We start from the raw sequence: 16,881 nt of genomic DNA, 5'->3' as shown, positions 1-16,881 counted from the left end.
TCGTTCACCTTAATATGCAACTTGATTATAGCTATTGAAAAGTCAAATAATAGACATTGACAACCTAAAATAAATCTAATATACACAGTTCTACTTTTATGTGCACCTGTCCAACATTCTTTCCATCTCTTTTCTGGTTTCAGGACCACGGAACAGGAGCTTTAGTGATCAGTGCACTGCTAGATTTCTTGACCTTTGCCCTTTGTGCGCCTTACAGCGAGACAAGTGAAGGTCAGCAGTTTGATATGCTGCTGGAGATGGTTGCCTCCAATGGACGCACACTTTTCAAACTCTTCCAGGTCTGAGGCAAAGTATTCTGCAGTGTGTATGCTGGTGCAGTCTGAGCCAAACAATATTTGTGTGGTGCTTTTTGTTTTTATTTATTGTAATACAGAAGAGATGTTCTACAGGGTGTCTCAAAAAAATGTACTCACACTTTGAATGACGAGAAAACCTTTATGAACATAGAGTGAAATGGAATAGCTTCGAATACAGAAGACAAATGTAATTGAAGAATCATGTTCGCAAATGTTCAAATTGATGACCATTATTGTCCAGACAACGCTGATAACGCGCACCAAGGGATTCGCAAACGTCACGAAACAGGTCATTAGGAAAATCGCGACATTGTCTTTCAATTTCCAATTTCAATGCATCAATTGTTCTTGGTTTGGTGTGATAAACTTTGTCTTTGAGATATCCCCACAAAAAGAAGTCCATGCTGTGATTAATTAATTACACCTGCAACACAAAAAAGGCAGCATGTTAGGGACAGTTAGTGTGAGTACATTTTTTTGAGACACCCTGTATATGGGCAAATTTGTGGACCATCACAACCATCCAGCCAGGTCCATGAGTATTTGGACAATGGCTTACTTTTTGTGATCTTACCTCTGTACCCTACCACAATGGATTTGAAATGAAAATTAATGTAAAGCCCTGTCTACACGATCATACATTTGTCCATGGACATCGTCATGCAAATGTATGATGATGTTCATGGACAAAATATAATCGTGTGGATGGTTTTCCCAACAAACTTGAACAACGTCATACTTGTATGACGTTGTATGATGTTGTTCAAATTTTTAGAATCGTGTTTCTACTTTCCAACAAACGTTCACAACGTTTTGGGTCATCCACCAATCAGATTGTTAATTCGGGTCATGTGATCTACACTGCCTGTCATGTGACATACAAAATGTATGATCGTGTGGACAGAAATCCACAACATGATCATACAAACTTGAACATCATACATTTGTATGATAATGTTTTGGACAAATGTATGATCGTGTAGACGGGGCTTAATATTTTTGTTAACCCCCTTGAATTAAAACTGAAAGTTTACACGTCAGTCACCTCCTTGATTGCCTCATTTTAAATCCATTGGTGTGTGTCGTGGAAGTGTGAGCCTCAAAAGTGGCCAAAAATACACTTGCATGAAAGAAGTTACCTTTTAAAGCAGCTTTATTGTATAAAACAATTCAAGCGCTGAGTGATGTCTGGGATGCACACTGAATTCTTTAAACTTCCACCAGAAATTTTAAACTCTATCCCACGACAAGGGACCAACCCTTGAACAGCCCGAAAACAAAATGGCAGCTCCTATTAAAATAATTGTAAAAGGACACTTCTTTGTTTGAACAAGGACTTCTGATTTGGCTGCCCAATGGAAGCTTCTCAATTGCTAAAACATCTGCTGAATTTGAAATAACAGACCTGCTCATAACTCCCACCATATGACATCTTAAGATTTTAACCACATAATAGTGAGTTTGTGTTTTAACACCCTAAGTGCTTTTACACTGATGGCAATCAGTGGTAAAGAAACAAGATGGTATGAGACAAGATCCTCTAAATATCTGAACTCTTAAATTGTTCCTTGGCTCAGCTTAATGGAGCCTAGTGACCGAAAACCCCAAAGTAGAGTATCATTAAATTCAGGTTAAATAATACAATGTAATTTCATGATCTTAAAGTATTAGTATCAGGCTAATGCACCTTTGTGGCTAACAAAAACACAGTTTGACCTGTTAACCCTTGTATCACAGAGAGCCTGGCGCAAAGATAACCGTAGCCACAGAAACAGGAATCTTAACACATTGTGAAGCTCTAAACAGAAATCTCGAGGTATAAAATAATCCTACGTGTGGTGTCGGACCTGCCTGATCCATTCTGATGCCAGGCGTGTGGCTGGGTCTCCTCACATCGCTCCTGTGGTGGATGGCCCCATATGCACAGTTGAAAGTTGCACTTGGAGGACGCTCTGGACACTTACAGTAATGTTTTTATGGCCGAGGACTACAGTTAACTTGTTAACTTTAGGACTGCAGTTGTCATGAACAATTTTGCACTCAAGTTTCCATCAATGACCAGTTTATAACTTCAACGAAACAGACTTCATGTTAAAACTATAATGAATTTCCTGGTTTCACAGTTATACTTTGACTATATAGGACACTGTTATAGAAACAAGTTATTTATAATCACGTTGTCGGTTATCCCACAAATGAGGCTGGGTTCCCTTTTGAGTCTGGTTCCTCTCGAAGTTTGTTCATGTTGTCAGAGGGAGTTTTTTTCTTGCTACCATTGTCACAGGCTTGCTCATTGGGCATAGATTAGGGATAAATTTAGCTCATGTTTAATGTCTTTAATTTTCTGTAAAGGGGCGGCACGGTGGTGTAGCGGTTAGCGCTGTCGCCTCACAGCAAGAAGGTTCTGGGTTCGAGCCCCGTGGCCGGCGAGGGCCTTTCTGTGCGGAGTTTGCATGTTCTCCCCGTGTCCGCGTGGGTTTCCTCCGGGTGCTCCGGTTTCCCCCACAGTCCAAAGACATGCAGGTTAGGTTAACTGGTGACTCTAAATTGACCGTAGTTGTGAATGTGAGTGTGAATGGTTGTCTGTGTCTATGTGTCAGCCCTGCGATGACCTGGCGACTTGTCCAGGGTGTACCCCGCCTTTCGCCCATAGGTAGCTGGGATAGGCTCCAGCTTGCCTGCGACCCTGTAGAACAGGATAAATCGGCTACAGATAATGAGATGAGATGAATTTTCTGTAAAGCTGCTTTGCGGCAATGTCCATTGTTAAGTGCTACAAAAATAAACTTGACGTGTACAGAGGCAAAATTCCGTAAATTGCATCGCTGTCCCGGTACTTGTGGACCCAACTGTATGTACTTGTTGAATTACATTTTGAATTACTTGCTGAATTAGAGTTTGGATTGTGGTTTTAGGCATTTATTCATTCAGCCACAATAGCATTACTGCAGTTAGGCACTGTCAGGTGGGAAGGCCTGACATACAGTTGGCTTTCTGGTTCATCCAACGCACAGGTGTTCAGTGGGGTTGTGGTGAGGGCTCTGTGCAGTTCCTCTACATACTCGGACATCCTATATAATTGCGTGCTTCCAACTTTGCAGCTGCGGTTTTTGGAAGGCACGTATATGGTTGTGATTTGTCATGTTCACAAGCAGTTGGCCATATAGTGTATGCACTAGGTTATGTTTCTCTAGATTTATACTACTTGTTTTCTGTTCTACTGTCTGTCTCTGCAGCATCCCTCTATGGCTATAGTGAAGGGTGCAGGTCTGGTTATGAAGGCCATTATTGAGGTGAGATCATTCATTTGTGAAGTGTTAGCGTGTCCTTGTGTGAACAATTTACATGTGTGTTTGTGTGCTCAGGAGGGGGATAAGGAAATAGCCACAAAGATGCAGGACTTGGCGTTGAGTGAAGGTGCTTTACCCAGACATCTGCACACATCTTTGTTCACCATCAGCGCTGATCAGAGGATGCTTACGAACAGGTAAACACCCCAATCTGCACTACACCCCAGACTTCATCCCAAATCTGCTTAATTTGGAGAATTAAAATGCACAACGACACCTACATATTAAAATGTATCCAGTTTAAGAGCAAAAAGAACAAAGGTGAAGGATGTTAAGGTCTGTACTTGACTCCGTTTATGATTGTTTTATGAGATTTAAATAAATGAAGTGAATAAATGCTCTTGTGTTGTTTGTAGACAGCTGAGTCGTCACCTTGTGGGTTTGTGGACAGCTGAAAATCCTGTCGCTATGAACCTTCTCAAGAGAATCTTAGTGAGATTTGATTTTTTTTTTTCTTTTTTTTTTTTGTAAAAATCTTTCACTTGGTTTTTAAATTCCAACTAGTGACGTTTGCGACAATCTGTGTTTTTATTTTTGGTCTCTTGCTTGTTCCGTTCATTGATTCTTATATATTTTTTTTCTTCCTTTCTTTTCCTTTCCTTTGTTTCCTCTCCTCTCCAGCCAACTGGGCTTCTGGCATATCTGGACAGCTCTGACCCTGTGCCAGAAAAGGACATAGACCGAATGCACATTCGTGACAACCTCAAGATCGCTTCTGTAACTTTTTAGTTCTTTATTTTGATTGAATCACAATGAATAATAACTATTCCGTGTACCAAATTAACATAATTTCTTATTTTCTCTGTCCGTGCAGGACCAGTTTGGACGCACAAAGGTGCCAGAGTGGCAGCGAATAGCAGGCAAGGCTGCCAAAGAGGTGGAGAAGTTTGCTAAAGAAAAGGCTGACCTGGTTCTCATGCACTGGAGAGACAAGATGGGCATTGCACAGAAAGAGGTGAGTCAAACAAAACGGTTTAAGAGCAAAAAGAGTCCTTAAAAGACAAAAAAGCTGAGCGAACGCATAGACTCTAGAACATGTTCCTCTATGTTCATGCAAAGACGACACTGGGTCCACATGCCAACTGTCCTTGTCCACATGTGCACCACGACCTCTACAATCTCTCATTACACAATATTGTCTCTTTTGTACTTTCAACTTTCTAGTAAGTCAGTATAGAAAGCAGTTTTAACAGTGTAATTTTGCAGATTTCTGAAGACATTCAGTTCCTTTCTATACGCACGTGCAATTTAGGGTAGCCAGTTAACCTAACTGCATGTCTTTGGACGGGGGGGACCGGAGCACCCGGAGGAAACCCACACAGGGAGAACATGCAAACTCCACACACAAAGGCCCCCGTCGGCCACTGGGCTCGAACCCAGGACCTTCTTGCTGTGAGGCGGCAGTGCTAACTACTGCACCATCGTGCTGCCCTGCTCTTTCAGCTATTCCACTCAAACTCCTGTCAGAAAGCCAGTACCTGGCTGTTGAGCAAGTTATCATAAGCACCTACATTGTTTAAGCATTGTGCATTTTATGTGAATTTAGGAAGGAAATGTATGAAAATTATCTTTAATAATCAATATTTTTAAACATTATCCAGTATAATTCATTGTCCATATTTGGACATTGACAAAGATATTGTAAGCTGTCTACCACAGTACATTGGAGTTGACGTTAACCTTCTGGAGTCTGAGGGTATTTTGTAGCACATGATTTTGGCGTGCTCTGATTTTGTCAATTTCAACAAATCTAAGGAGTATTTTCAAAGTCATATGATTTATTTTTTTTTGGGGGGGGGGAATTCAGCACAAGTTCAGCTACAATAATATTTATGTAGTATGTATGTCATGATTGTACTTAATAAATAAATGAAGATGTTGTAAAAAGCAGTTTTAGAACTGTGTTGGAATGTGTGGGGGGGAAAAAAGCAAACATGACCTTACCCATTGTGACGAACTGCTTTGATCACTTGAGGTGATTCTGTTCAGTGGGGTTATGACTGTGAAAGTGTTTTCAAAATTTCTACTTTCCTGATGTTGCATTTGATGAACTTTTACTCGTATTACTTTTTTTTGAAGTTTTTATTGGGTCATGCAAAAACCTCCCGCACCCAACATCACCTCACTTTTGATAAATACATGTATATTAAATAAATAAATCATGATTATAAAATAAATTCATTGGAAGATGTGTAAAGTACTTTTATATAACAATAAATTGCTTAACAATTGTTGTAATAATTATAATTGTTAGTTAATGCAGAATTAACAATTATAATTATTACAATTGTTGAGCAATTTATTGTTATATAAAAGTGCTTTACACATCTTTCAGTGAATTTATTTATTTAATATACATGTATTTATCAAAAGTGAGGTGATGTTGGGTGCGGGAGGTTTTTGCATGACCCAATAAAAACTTCAAAAAAGTAATATATGAGTAAAAGTTCATCAAATGCAACATCAGGAAAGTAGAAATTTTGAAAACACTTTCACAGTCATAACCCTACTGTTCAGTCTTGGGAATGTATCGAGCACAAAAACTTAAAGGAGATACGGAGAACACTTTTTTTAAATGCGTTTCTGAGTGGATAGTATCTCCATCCTTGATTCTTGTATGCTGCATAATTGGGAATAAAAAAAATATATATTTTTGAGAGTTAAAATCGACTGCAAAGTTGGCATTCGAGCTGCCCCGCTGAGCGAGCCAGCCAGCCCTGGGTGGGTGACGTCACAGCGGGAACCGGTGCTATAGACCAAAGCCAGACTTGGCAGGTGAGAGTGGTTGCAATGGTCTCTTCATTCGGGTTTATTAGAGATTCTTCGGATTCCTCAGATAGTAATGCATCTGACTGTGATCGTCCTGAAATTGGAGTGTGTGTACATGCTGCTGCTATACACACAGAACCGTATCAGTTCAAACAATCGGAAAGTGAATCTGATAGTAACATGTCGGCCACGGAGGCCCCCACTTTACGAAATAAAGCCAGAGAACAAAGCCATCGAGAGAATTGGATGGAATTGAACTGACAGTCTCATGTGACTCTCATTAAAACAGGATAGGTGTTATACCTTATGCAGTATACATGTATATGCATGCATTTTCACTGATGAAACGTAAAAGACTAATTAAATAATCGGATGAACTGAGACAATTACATTCTGAAGCAAACTAAATAATCTTATACTGATGACCTAAATACACAATACAAGTTACATGCATTAATCTAAATGCAGGTAAACAAGTGATGGTGTTTTTTGTTATGTAACCAAATGAGTTACATCTTACCCGTCTGTGTTCTCGCTTCTTGAAGGACAAGCTGTGGCTGGCTGATTTTGTTTTGAAACAATCTGACTTTCAGTTCTTCGTTCATTCGCTTCTTCCACATAAGAGCGAGATATTGCTGCTGAGGCAAGCATATTGTGTGTGTGTGTGGGGGGGGGGAGTCATATCCAGCAGAGAAATCTGACGACTGGGCCACTCATTCTCCATTTTCTCCATACCAAGTACTCCGCCTTTACTGCCCGGCTCACGCTCTGTACGAGTCCTTAGTAAAATGTGCAGAGCAGAGGAGAGACCACTTCATAGACGCCCAATCCGTGAATTTCTTGCAAAACGTGTCAATCTTTGCAGTTTGAACATTCTTGGGTCATGAATGCAACATAAATCCAACTTCTGTCATGTTGCTGCACCCGCCAGCAACACATCTATGTGGCATGGCAATAAATTGGCTCAAAATGGAGGCTCGAAGTTGTAGTTAGCTCTGTGTTTTAGTATAGCGGTGGTGGTGATGAATGGCGATGAGACCGATAGCCTTCCTGCTGTGACATCACAGATGTCAAGGTCATTCACTCAGACCGCTACCTGTATGAATCACTTTAATCGTAAAAATTACTATATTAGATTTATTGTTAACGATTAAAACTATTCCTATGCCATTCTTGAGGTCTCAAGGCATTTATAAACAAAGTGAGGCCATGGTTCTGCACATGTCCTTTAAATCAGCTCCATTGATTTGGACAGTTAACTTGCCATCAAAAAATGTATGTCCTATTGTTTTGGGATAAAGGGTTGGCAGTGGGAGGGGTATTCAGTTAAAAAGGGTAAAAAATTGCATTCATTGAGGAGTCAATACCCCTCCCACTGTCAACTCTTAATCCCATCAGGTCAAGTGATCAAAACGGTTCGTCACAAAGGATAAGGTAATGTTTTTTCACACATTCCAACACAGTTTTAAAACTGCTTTTTACAGCAGCTTCATTTCTCCGGTATTTAACTCTATTCAGTGTGTCTTGAAATTAACTCTTCAGCTATTTTACTCAGAGCCACAACCAACTCTGTTACACAATTACTCTGTAATTTTGCTCCCACTCCAATTCCAAATTTTACTCTCTAAACTCAAAGTAAAGCAAAATTGAATATTTTTGAGGAAAATATTTTTAACTCTGGAAAAATTGCTCGGTCGTTTTTCCTGTGTATGCACTTACAGCACACGCATATCAACTGATCTGCTTCGTATGTGTAGAAGAAATATTTACACTTAATCGAGTTGATCTTCGGCTGCATCAAGTTGAAGTTTTTTTTTTTTTAAATGCACTGCTAATCAGTGTCGCAGTTCTTAAGATTGAATCGCTGTCCTGAATCAGCCGAAGCGCATATAACCCGCGTGCCATCTCACAACAAGTTTGACCTCCAAATATCCTCAACTTTGGCTGACAGATTTTATTCTGTTTACGGTGGGCGTTCCCACCATGAAAAGAGAAACCGATTGAAAGCGAAAGTGTGAAAGTGATATCATGCCGTTACCATGTGAAAGTCTTTTTAATGAATGTGTAAGTGGGCGCTCAGTGCTCCGACTCTGGTGTGACTGAGTAAGGTGACAAGTTTTATGTTTCATCTAATTTAGGTAATTTAAATATATTTGGTACTGGGAAAGTGTAAAGTTTGTCAGTATGTTTATCATGTTTGTATGACTTAAAAACTTGTGAAGATATTAATCTCTCTACATGACCACCTTACTCTAAACCTGCTGAGCTTTGCCAGCGAAGCTCTCGACCCCAGAGGGTTAAAGAATATGAGCCAAGAGTGCAAACTTTCAGCTTTAATTTGAGGGTATTTACATCCTAATCCTAACGTACGTTGTGTGGCCAAAAGCACACAATTTTCTAGAATGCCTTTGTATGCTGTAGAATTATGATTTCCTTTCACTGAAATTAAGGGGTCCCAAATCTGTTTCACATGACAATGCTCATGTGCACTGGTTTGGGAAGACATGGTTTGGCAAAGTTGGTATGGAAGAATACAAGTGACTTGTACTTGACCTCAACCTCACTGAACAATTTTTGGGATGACTTGTAATGCCGACAGCACCTCAGGCCTTCTCGCCCGATATCAGTGCCTGATCTCAGTTGTGTTTTTGTGGCTGAATGGGCACAAATGTCCACAGTCACACTCAATCTAGCTGTCCCCAAAGAGTAGAGGCTATTATAACAGTAAAGAGGGGACAATTTCTGGAATGGGATGTTCAACAAGCACATGCGGGTGTTCTAGGTGGGGTTTACATTAGACCGTATCAGCGGATCATCAGATTAACGTTTTTAAAACGATTAGCGTGCACACAGCAACGCCAATACACGATTCGCGTGCACACAGCAACGCCAGTACACGGATACGCTCAGCTCCGCAGGCATCCTGCGCTCCAAATCACTCCGCCCTGAACAGCGAGTGCCCTCTGGAGGGTGCGCACTCCGGCCCTGCGCAGCTCACAGAGCACGCGAGTGAAGTGAACAAGCTGTGATTCGGGACTGAGCCGCTGTGTGAGAGATCCCAGTGCATATCGGGCAGCATGCGCGTCACTTACCACTTGCAAGTGGAAGGATGGCAAGCCTAAAGACAATCATAACTACACAATGGGCAGTATTTGCATCAGTATTTGCAGTATTTTCATACTTTTATACTCTTTAATGAAAGGTGATACAAGGCGGAAGTCCGCGCCGTTTTTCAGCAGTCGCGTCACATGACCAACGCCAGCGAATCAGGAAGGTGGATGTCACAGTGACGTTGTCCAATGACGACGCCAGCTAGAGCTCAGCACAGTGTATCCGCGTATTCTCAATGTTTACACAGCACCGGACCAGACACGATCTGGATTGAATACGTGGGCCCTGGTGGATTCCCGTTTCCCGGCGTTTCCAGGCGGTTTAATGTAAACGGACAGTGCATCCGCGAAGAAAACGAGACAGATACGGTCTAATGTAAACTTGGCCCTATTCAGGCGTCCACTTAAATTTGTTGACGATGAATCATGCTGTAGTGACTAACAGGCTGTTGGGTTCCTTTGGCTCTGCTGATCTCACACATCTTTGAGGGCAAACCTCTGGTGCTATTGTGTTTATCTGTCCATTGCTTGCACTAGTCATAGCATTCAATCTTTTGTTCCTTATAATTAAGCTTGTTTTTGGGGCACGCTGCCTGTCCATTTAGAAATTGTATATTTTAATTCTTGCTGATTTTGAGGTGTTATTAAATAAATCAGTATTATCAGATGGTCATTTTGGCTTTTAAGATTATCCTGAACACTTATCAGTATTTTGCCACTGGGTGGATTATTCTGGAAAATTCTTGGATTTCATGATTTTTTTTTTAAATTAATATTTTGTATTGAGCTGTCTCAGACGCCATATGAATTGTGATTGGCTGACCATAGTATCAATAATATTTCTGTTATTTCTGCCCTGTCCACTGTGCCTGCCCCTTATTGTGGTTGTCTGCTGTGAATCAATGCAGCAGGACAGGAATAACTTGGTGAGTATAACTGACCACTGAGACACTGTGTTGACATTCTTGGAATTAATGAATGTTTTTACTGGGGTTTTTGTTCAGTTACTATTGTATAAGGATTCCAGATTCTTCAAAACCATTCTTTATATGGATTCATGCATAACTATTTTTTTTCCTCCTTTATAAGCCTTACCATAGCTGCATTGTTTGTAATAAGTTTCATTTGATATAGGGAATTTCTTGTCCCCATGTTATTGTGCATGCCTGTTTTTCACAATGATTTCAGTGCATGTTTGTTGGTTGCAGAACCCAAACCAAAAACCTGTTGTCTTGAGGAAAAGAAGACAGCGGATCAAGATTGAAGCCAACTGGGAGCTCTTCTACTACAAGTATATGTTTACTTACTATTTATATTTTATTTAGGTACTGTCTGATTTTGCTCCAGTTTATTTAGTATGTCATTTGAAACATTTTGTACTTGAGCAAAATGACAAACAGAAATTATCTATATATTCTAAAATGTAGAAGACTGTAAAATTGAGTATTTTTCTAGTTTAGATGTGATAACATCCTGATGGTCATTTATGTAGGTCATGTACACTACCAGTCCAAAATGTGGACACAGTTACTAATAAATGAGTGGGTCCAAACTTTTTAACTAATACTGTACGTGTGTGTATTATATATATATATATATATATATATATATATATATATATATATATATATATATATATATATATATACAGTATTGACATATAAATGTCAAGTATAGATGTATTTCAATTTGATAAGTTTTGTATGTGTCATATATATATAAAATACACACTTTATTGATTCCACGCTTATGGGTACTGAAATGGGGACATGAACTTATTCACCTAAAACCATTTCTTTTTTTACCATCAGGTCACAAAACATGTAATCTTTAATGAATGATATGTTAAAAGATAACTTTAATTTTCTGAGATGTAATAAAAACATATTTATATGCCAAAGTCAAGCCTATGAGTTCCAAAATGATGTCTGTTACATTACTTCTGTTACGATTGTCCATCTCACGTCTGTTACAAATTAATTACAATCTAGCTATATACCATGTTAATCTTATTGAAAGAATGTGTATGTTTATTCTACTACACATGTTTATTAATTATATTTGCTAAAACATCACCTTCCTATGTTTCAAAAAGTAATTCTACATTGTTAAAATTGAGAATATATATGTCCACAACACTTCTGTTACGTTCTGACTTTGGCATATAAATGTTTTTATTACACCTCAGAAAATTAAAGTTATCTTTTAACATATCATTCATTAAAGATTACATGTTTTGTGACCTGATGGTAAAAAAATGAAATGGTTTTAGGTGAATTTTTAAAAATAAGTTCATGTCCCCATTTCAGTACCCATAAGTGTGGGATCACTCTCATATATATAAAAAAATAACACACACGGGTTGATTTATGTAATGCAGCCTTCAAACAATTTTTTCCCCCCCCCTTTCATGGAAAAAAAACCCCAGACCTAATACCTATCTATTATCTCTCATATGCAGTCAGGTTCATAAATACTAGGAAACTGTGAAGTTAAAACTGCTAAAGCTGAGACACTGCCCATAAGTAGAAGTAATATGTTGAAGTTTGGTTCCTTGTAATTCCGGTTAAGACATGGGATTATAACACTGTTGCACTGCGGTTACTGTTGGTTTAACGTGTGTGTCCTCTGAGTAGGCCTGTACAATTACTGTTGGCCTATAATGGAACTAAATCATTTAAAACCATATGGTAAAGTTGTTAACTTGGAGTGATATTGACAGTTATTTTAACTGTTTACCACAGTGTATTGGAGTTACAGCTAAATAATAAACATGAGCTCAAAATGCAGAGTTCCAGCAGTAATTTGGGGGGTGTATTAACCCCATTTCCAGACAAGTTATGATCTTTTCCAAAATGCTATAAAAATCTGATGTTACTTCACATGACCCTTTATTTAACTGACACAAGTACAGAGAAAATATTTTAAATTGTTTTTACTGACCAACTTGATTGTATTTCGTAAATAAATGAAATACATGCCTGTATTTAAAGGATGCCTGTAACACACTTGACAAAAAGTTAGGACGGGGCATTATTAGCTCACCGGCCGTAAGGGGATGAGCTATCGTCATCACATGGCGTCCGTCCACAGTTCACAAAAATTGCTATTCCTCGAGTTTTCAGTGGGTTTTGATTCTGACTGTTCTGTTTAGATCTAATCACTCTGCACAAAAGTTACTCCCTGGTTTTGTGATTTCTCATTAGCAAGTTGCCAATTAGCCCGATTTAATGAACTTTCAGGAAAATCGCTACTCCTCACTGAGTTTTCAATGGATTTTGATTCTAGTTGTTTTGTTTGTAAGATCTAATTGTTCTCATGAAGAGCAACTTGGCTAATTTATAAACAAGTCTGGTTTGTCATTGTACGGCTGTGTGAACTACTGCGTCACTGATGCTCTGGTTACCATCGTGTTACATCACCTTTCCTTTTAATAACACTTTTTTTTAATCATATGGGATCTCAGGATGCTACTTGTTGCGCTTCTGCAATTGAATCCTTTCTTGTGTGAAAGGAAAGAGTATTTATTCTTAAAACCTAATTTCATCTTCAGTTTTTTTACAGCAAGATTTAAATGACAATTTGTGATCAATATGAATACCCAGGATACTTGGATATCTGCAAGATGCTCACTAGCCTAGCTCTAATTCTCATAATGAGAAGATGGCTAGGTATCGCACCATGAAAATAGCGCTGTCTCATTCTGTGGATTTGAGCGTTGCTTTAACTTGTCAGTAATTTCTTTGTTTATTGCATCATAGGGCAACCTGTTCTGAGAAATTTTGCTGTAAAGAGGAGTCCAGTTTGCCTCAAGATTTTGTAATTTAAGAGCTCTAATCTTGTGTCGGATGGAACAAAAATTGTCTTGCTGCATATTATTACTCCTTATAAATCCCTTCATAGTATGCCATGATGTCCATGGAGCAAATTTCACAAATTGACTGATCGGTGTAAATCTCATAACATTAAAACCACTGATGAGTGAAGAACGCTTATCTTGTTGAGGTGGGATATATTAGGCAGAAAGAGAACAGTCAGTTCTTGAAGTTGAGGTGTTTGAAGCAGTTAAAATGGGCAAATGTAAGTATCTGAGTGACTTTGACGAGGGCCAAATTGTGATTGCTAGATGACTGGGTCTGTGCATCTTCTTTTGGCAGGTCTTGTGGGGTGTTTTGGGTATGCGGTACCTAATAAAAAGTGGTCAATGGAAGGACAACTGATGCACCAGCAACAGGGTCGTGAGCATCCGAGGCTCATTGATTGATTTGTGTGGGGAGTGAAGGCTAGCCTATCTGGTCCGATCCCACAGAAGAGCTACTGTAGCACAGGCTTCTGGAAAAGTTAATGCAGGCTATGATGGAAAGGTGTTGGAGCACACAGTGCCTTGTCGCTTGCTGCATATGGGGTTCCCCATACTGCCAATGGAACTGGGTCATTAGTACTTAGGACTGACTATAATTCCGAAACAGTTAAAGAATTTTTTTGTTCACCTCCTTGAATTAAACCTGAAAGTCTGCGTTTCCATCACATCTTAATAGCGTCATTTCTAATCCACTGTGGTGGTGTACAGAGGCAAGATTATGAACACTGCTGCGGTCCACATACTTATGGACCCAACTGTATAAAACCTTATATATGCTTCAAAACTGAATATCACCAGTTAACACACACACGCGCGCGCATGCACACATGCTGCTGATGGCACTTAATAAAGTCAGTCCTTGACTTATGGGGTTTAAAACCAAAATATTGGATATGGACTTGGCAATGACATCAATTTCAGACTTCCTTTATATTTTGAAGCCATCGTTTCTAACATGTATTCTGTAGAAAAAGGGCAGTTTCAACAAGTAAATTTGAGTAATTTTAGAAGGCATAGCTAGAAGCAACAAATCTAAGCCACTAGCTTGTCCATTAGATTTGAGAGTCCTGAATTACAACTTTTTTCTTTTTTTTTTACTGGGCCAAAAGTAATTGAACAGACTCGTCATATAACTTTTAATATTTACATTATTATAAATTTAATTGAAATTTTATAATTTAATCAATAGCTGCCTGAGGTCTGGAACCCATAGGTCTTGGTGCATTGATTTGGTCATTGCAGAGCAATCCATTTCATTTGCCTTAAACACATCTTGGGTTGTTTTCAAAGTATGCTTCAGGTCATTGTCCATCCAAGTCATAACAAATCACAAATGTGAGTAACTTGCATGTGTTATGTGGTTGATGCTCTCTGCAGATTTCATATGGATCATGCATACTCTAATCTAATCTGGAACCTGAAGACTCGTGAGGAGCTGCGTGATTCTCTGGAGGGAGAAATGCGCTCTTTCAGTGTCGACCGAGAGCTTGGGAGCGCCACTGTGATTTCCTGGAACCATCAAGAGTTTGAGGTGTGTGAGAGAGAGAGAGCTTTTTGTATCTAGTAACAAAAGTATTTTTGGATTTTCAGTGTTGCACTGAAATTTGTCAATTTCTTTAGCCGATGCGAAATATACTTGAATGGTGGGGTTGTCGTCCCCCCCCCCCTTAAGTTTCCCAAATTTTGGCAGGTAATATTTTCTAATAAACACACAACTATAGCCTCACTTCCACTGTAGAGCCAAATAGGTACAGTTGCGCGATTACATACCAGACAGGTCAGTGTAATTACACTGACACAAAGCGACTTCTCATCAACGGTGTTCCATGTTCCTACTTAAAATGTAGCAGCAAGTTATGGTGGTCGGTCAGTAAAATTTGTTGTGTTCATTCATAAAAAAATGTTTCTGGAATTGGTAAAGTATATTCAATCATTGAAGAGTATTATTGAATGAAATGTTCTTAAACTATATTAAAGCCTATGTTATGTTATAATTATATTAAAGCTTATGAATGCAATAAATAAATAATCTCTCCAGACATGAGCTTGGTACTGTTGTCTGTTGGATATTTTTAAAAAGTAGTCAGGGTTGAGAGCATTATAGATGGAGCTAACCACGGGGCAATCCTGGAAGAAAACCTGTTGGTCTTCAAGAGACTTCAGACTGGCAGAGGTTCACCTTCGATAACTCTAAGCATACTGTCAAAATCGTATGCTCCTGCAAACTGAAGCAGTCCAAACTGCCCAAGCAAAGGGGGTGAAAACTTGTGCAAGGCCCTATGGGGGGAAACTTGATATCTCATTGCTCAGAACTGTACAGCTCTACAGTGGAAAAGAGGCATGTGTTCACTGTTCCACAAATACAGTCTCTTCTCAGCGTTATAAACTTGGCATTCTAGATTTTTACCCATATATTTAGGAAACAAGCAAAACTTCTTATCCCTTTTTTGTTGGTTTCATTTGCAGTGGATGGAATAGCACTTCTGTTCAGAATATCTGGTCAGTGTTTGTGTTTCTGTGTGTAGGTGAAGTACGAGTGCCTTTCTGATGAAATCAAAATTGGGGATTATTATCTACGTCTGCTGCTGGAGGAGGATGAGAATGAGGAGTCTGGAGCAATCAAGAGATCGTAAATATCATACAAAGCACTATATATGCACTTTAGATCTGGCTGTTATTATTTTGGTGCTCAGAAATCGCTCAGTAGTTTCAGTTCCTCTCATGTATATACTGTAAGTGGTTCAGTTAATAATTACTTTTGGTTTCTTCTCTCTCCACTTTGGAATTTCCATCATGTTTCTCTCTTCTTTACCTTAATTTCCTTTGCAGGTATGAGTTCTTTAATGAACTCTATCACCGTTTCCTCTTAACGCCCAAGGTGGCAATGAAGTGTTTGTGCCTGCAGGCTTTGACGATCGTATACGGCAAGTGCTGTGAGGAAATCGGCCATTTCACCGACACCAAATACATTGTGGGCATGTTGGATAGGGTTAGTTTTCTTATTCTAAGCTTGTCTAATAAGTTTATAGTCCCTGTTTTAATATAAAATTTTAGTGTACAGTTTACATTCTCTTTCTCTTGGTGTCTAGTTTTATTGTACAGTTTACATTCCTTTTCTTTTAGTATGAAATTTTAATGATAGTTTGTGTTTCACTTTATTTTTAGTGTACATTTTGTTTTCAGTGCATAGATTACATTCACTTTTTGTTTTTAGTGTGTTTTTTTTTTTTTAAAGTGTTTTTAGTTGACCATTTTAGTATACGGATTACATTCCCCTGCTTTTAGTAAACAGTTAAAATTCCCATTTTTTTGTGCATCATTTTAGTTTACAGTTTGCATTCTGTGTGTATATATGGGTGCGAAGGAAGACTCTGGAGGCAGGGAGAATTTCAGCAGAGCTCCGTGCTCACATTTGCTTTCACTGTGCTTTTCAATGAGCTTTAAAAAACTCAACCAAAAAGGGCAAGTCAACA

At 38.9% G+C, this 16,881-nt stretch overlaps 1 protein-coding gene across 4 annotated transcripts in view; it reads left to right on the top strand.

Annotated features, from left to right (window-relative positions):
* Positions 1-16,881, top strand: part of LOC132867272 (dnaJ homolog subfamily C member 13-like) — a 152,885-nt gene that overhangs the window by 78,584 nt on the left and 57,420 nt on the right. For 3 of the 4 annotated variants that reach the window (XM_060900071.1, XM_060900074.1, XM_060900073.1), the window contains 11 exons: positions 144-299; positions 3,554-3,610; positions 3,683-3,804; positions 4,024-4,099; positions 4,289-4,384; positions 4,482-4,622; positions 10,455-10,472; positions 10,755-10,837; positions 14,786-14,939; positions 15,934-16,037; positions 16,238-16,397. In XM_060900071.1, coding sequence (XP_060756054.1) covers positions 144-299; positions 3,554-3,610; positions 3,683-3,804; positions 4,024-4,099; positions 4,289-4,384; positions 4,482-4,622; positions 10,455-10,472; positions 10,755-10,837; positions 14,786-14,939; positions 15,934-16,037; positions 16,238-16,397 — 1,167 coding nt within the window. The remainder of the gene's footprint in view (positions 1-143; positions 300-3,553; positions 3,611-3,682; positions 3,805-4,023; positions 4,100-4,288; positions 4,385-4,481; positions 4,623-10,454; positions 10,473-10,754; positions 10,838-14,785; positions 14,940-15,933; positions 16,038-16,237; positions 16,398-16,881) is intronic. The other variant, XM_060900072.1, reaches the window with a different exon arrangement.

Source organism: Neoarius graeffei, chromosome 19, assembly GCF_027579695.1.
Source record: "Neoarius graeffei isolate fNeoGra1 chromosome 19, fNeoGra1.pri, whole genome shotgun sequence".
Taxonomy (NCBI): domain Eukaryota; kingdom Metazoa; phylum Chordata; class Actinopteri; order Siluriformes; family Ariidae; genus Neoarius; species Neoarius graeffei.
The sequence above is the reverse complement of the archived record's forward strand: the minus strand, read 5'-3'. Positions and strand labels throughout refer to the sequence as shown.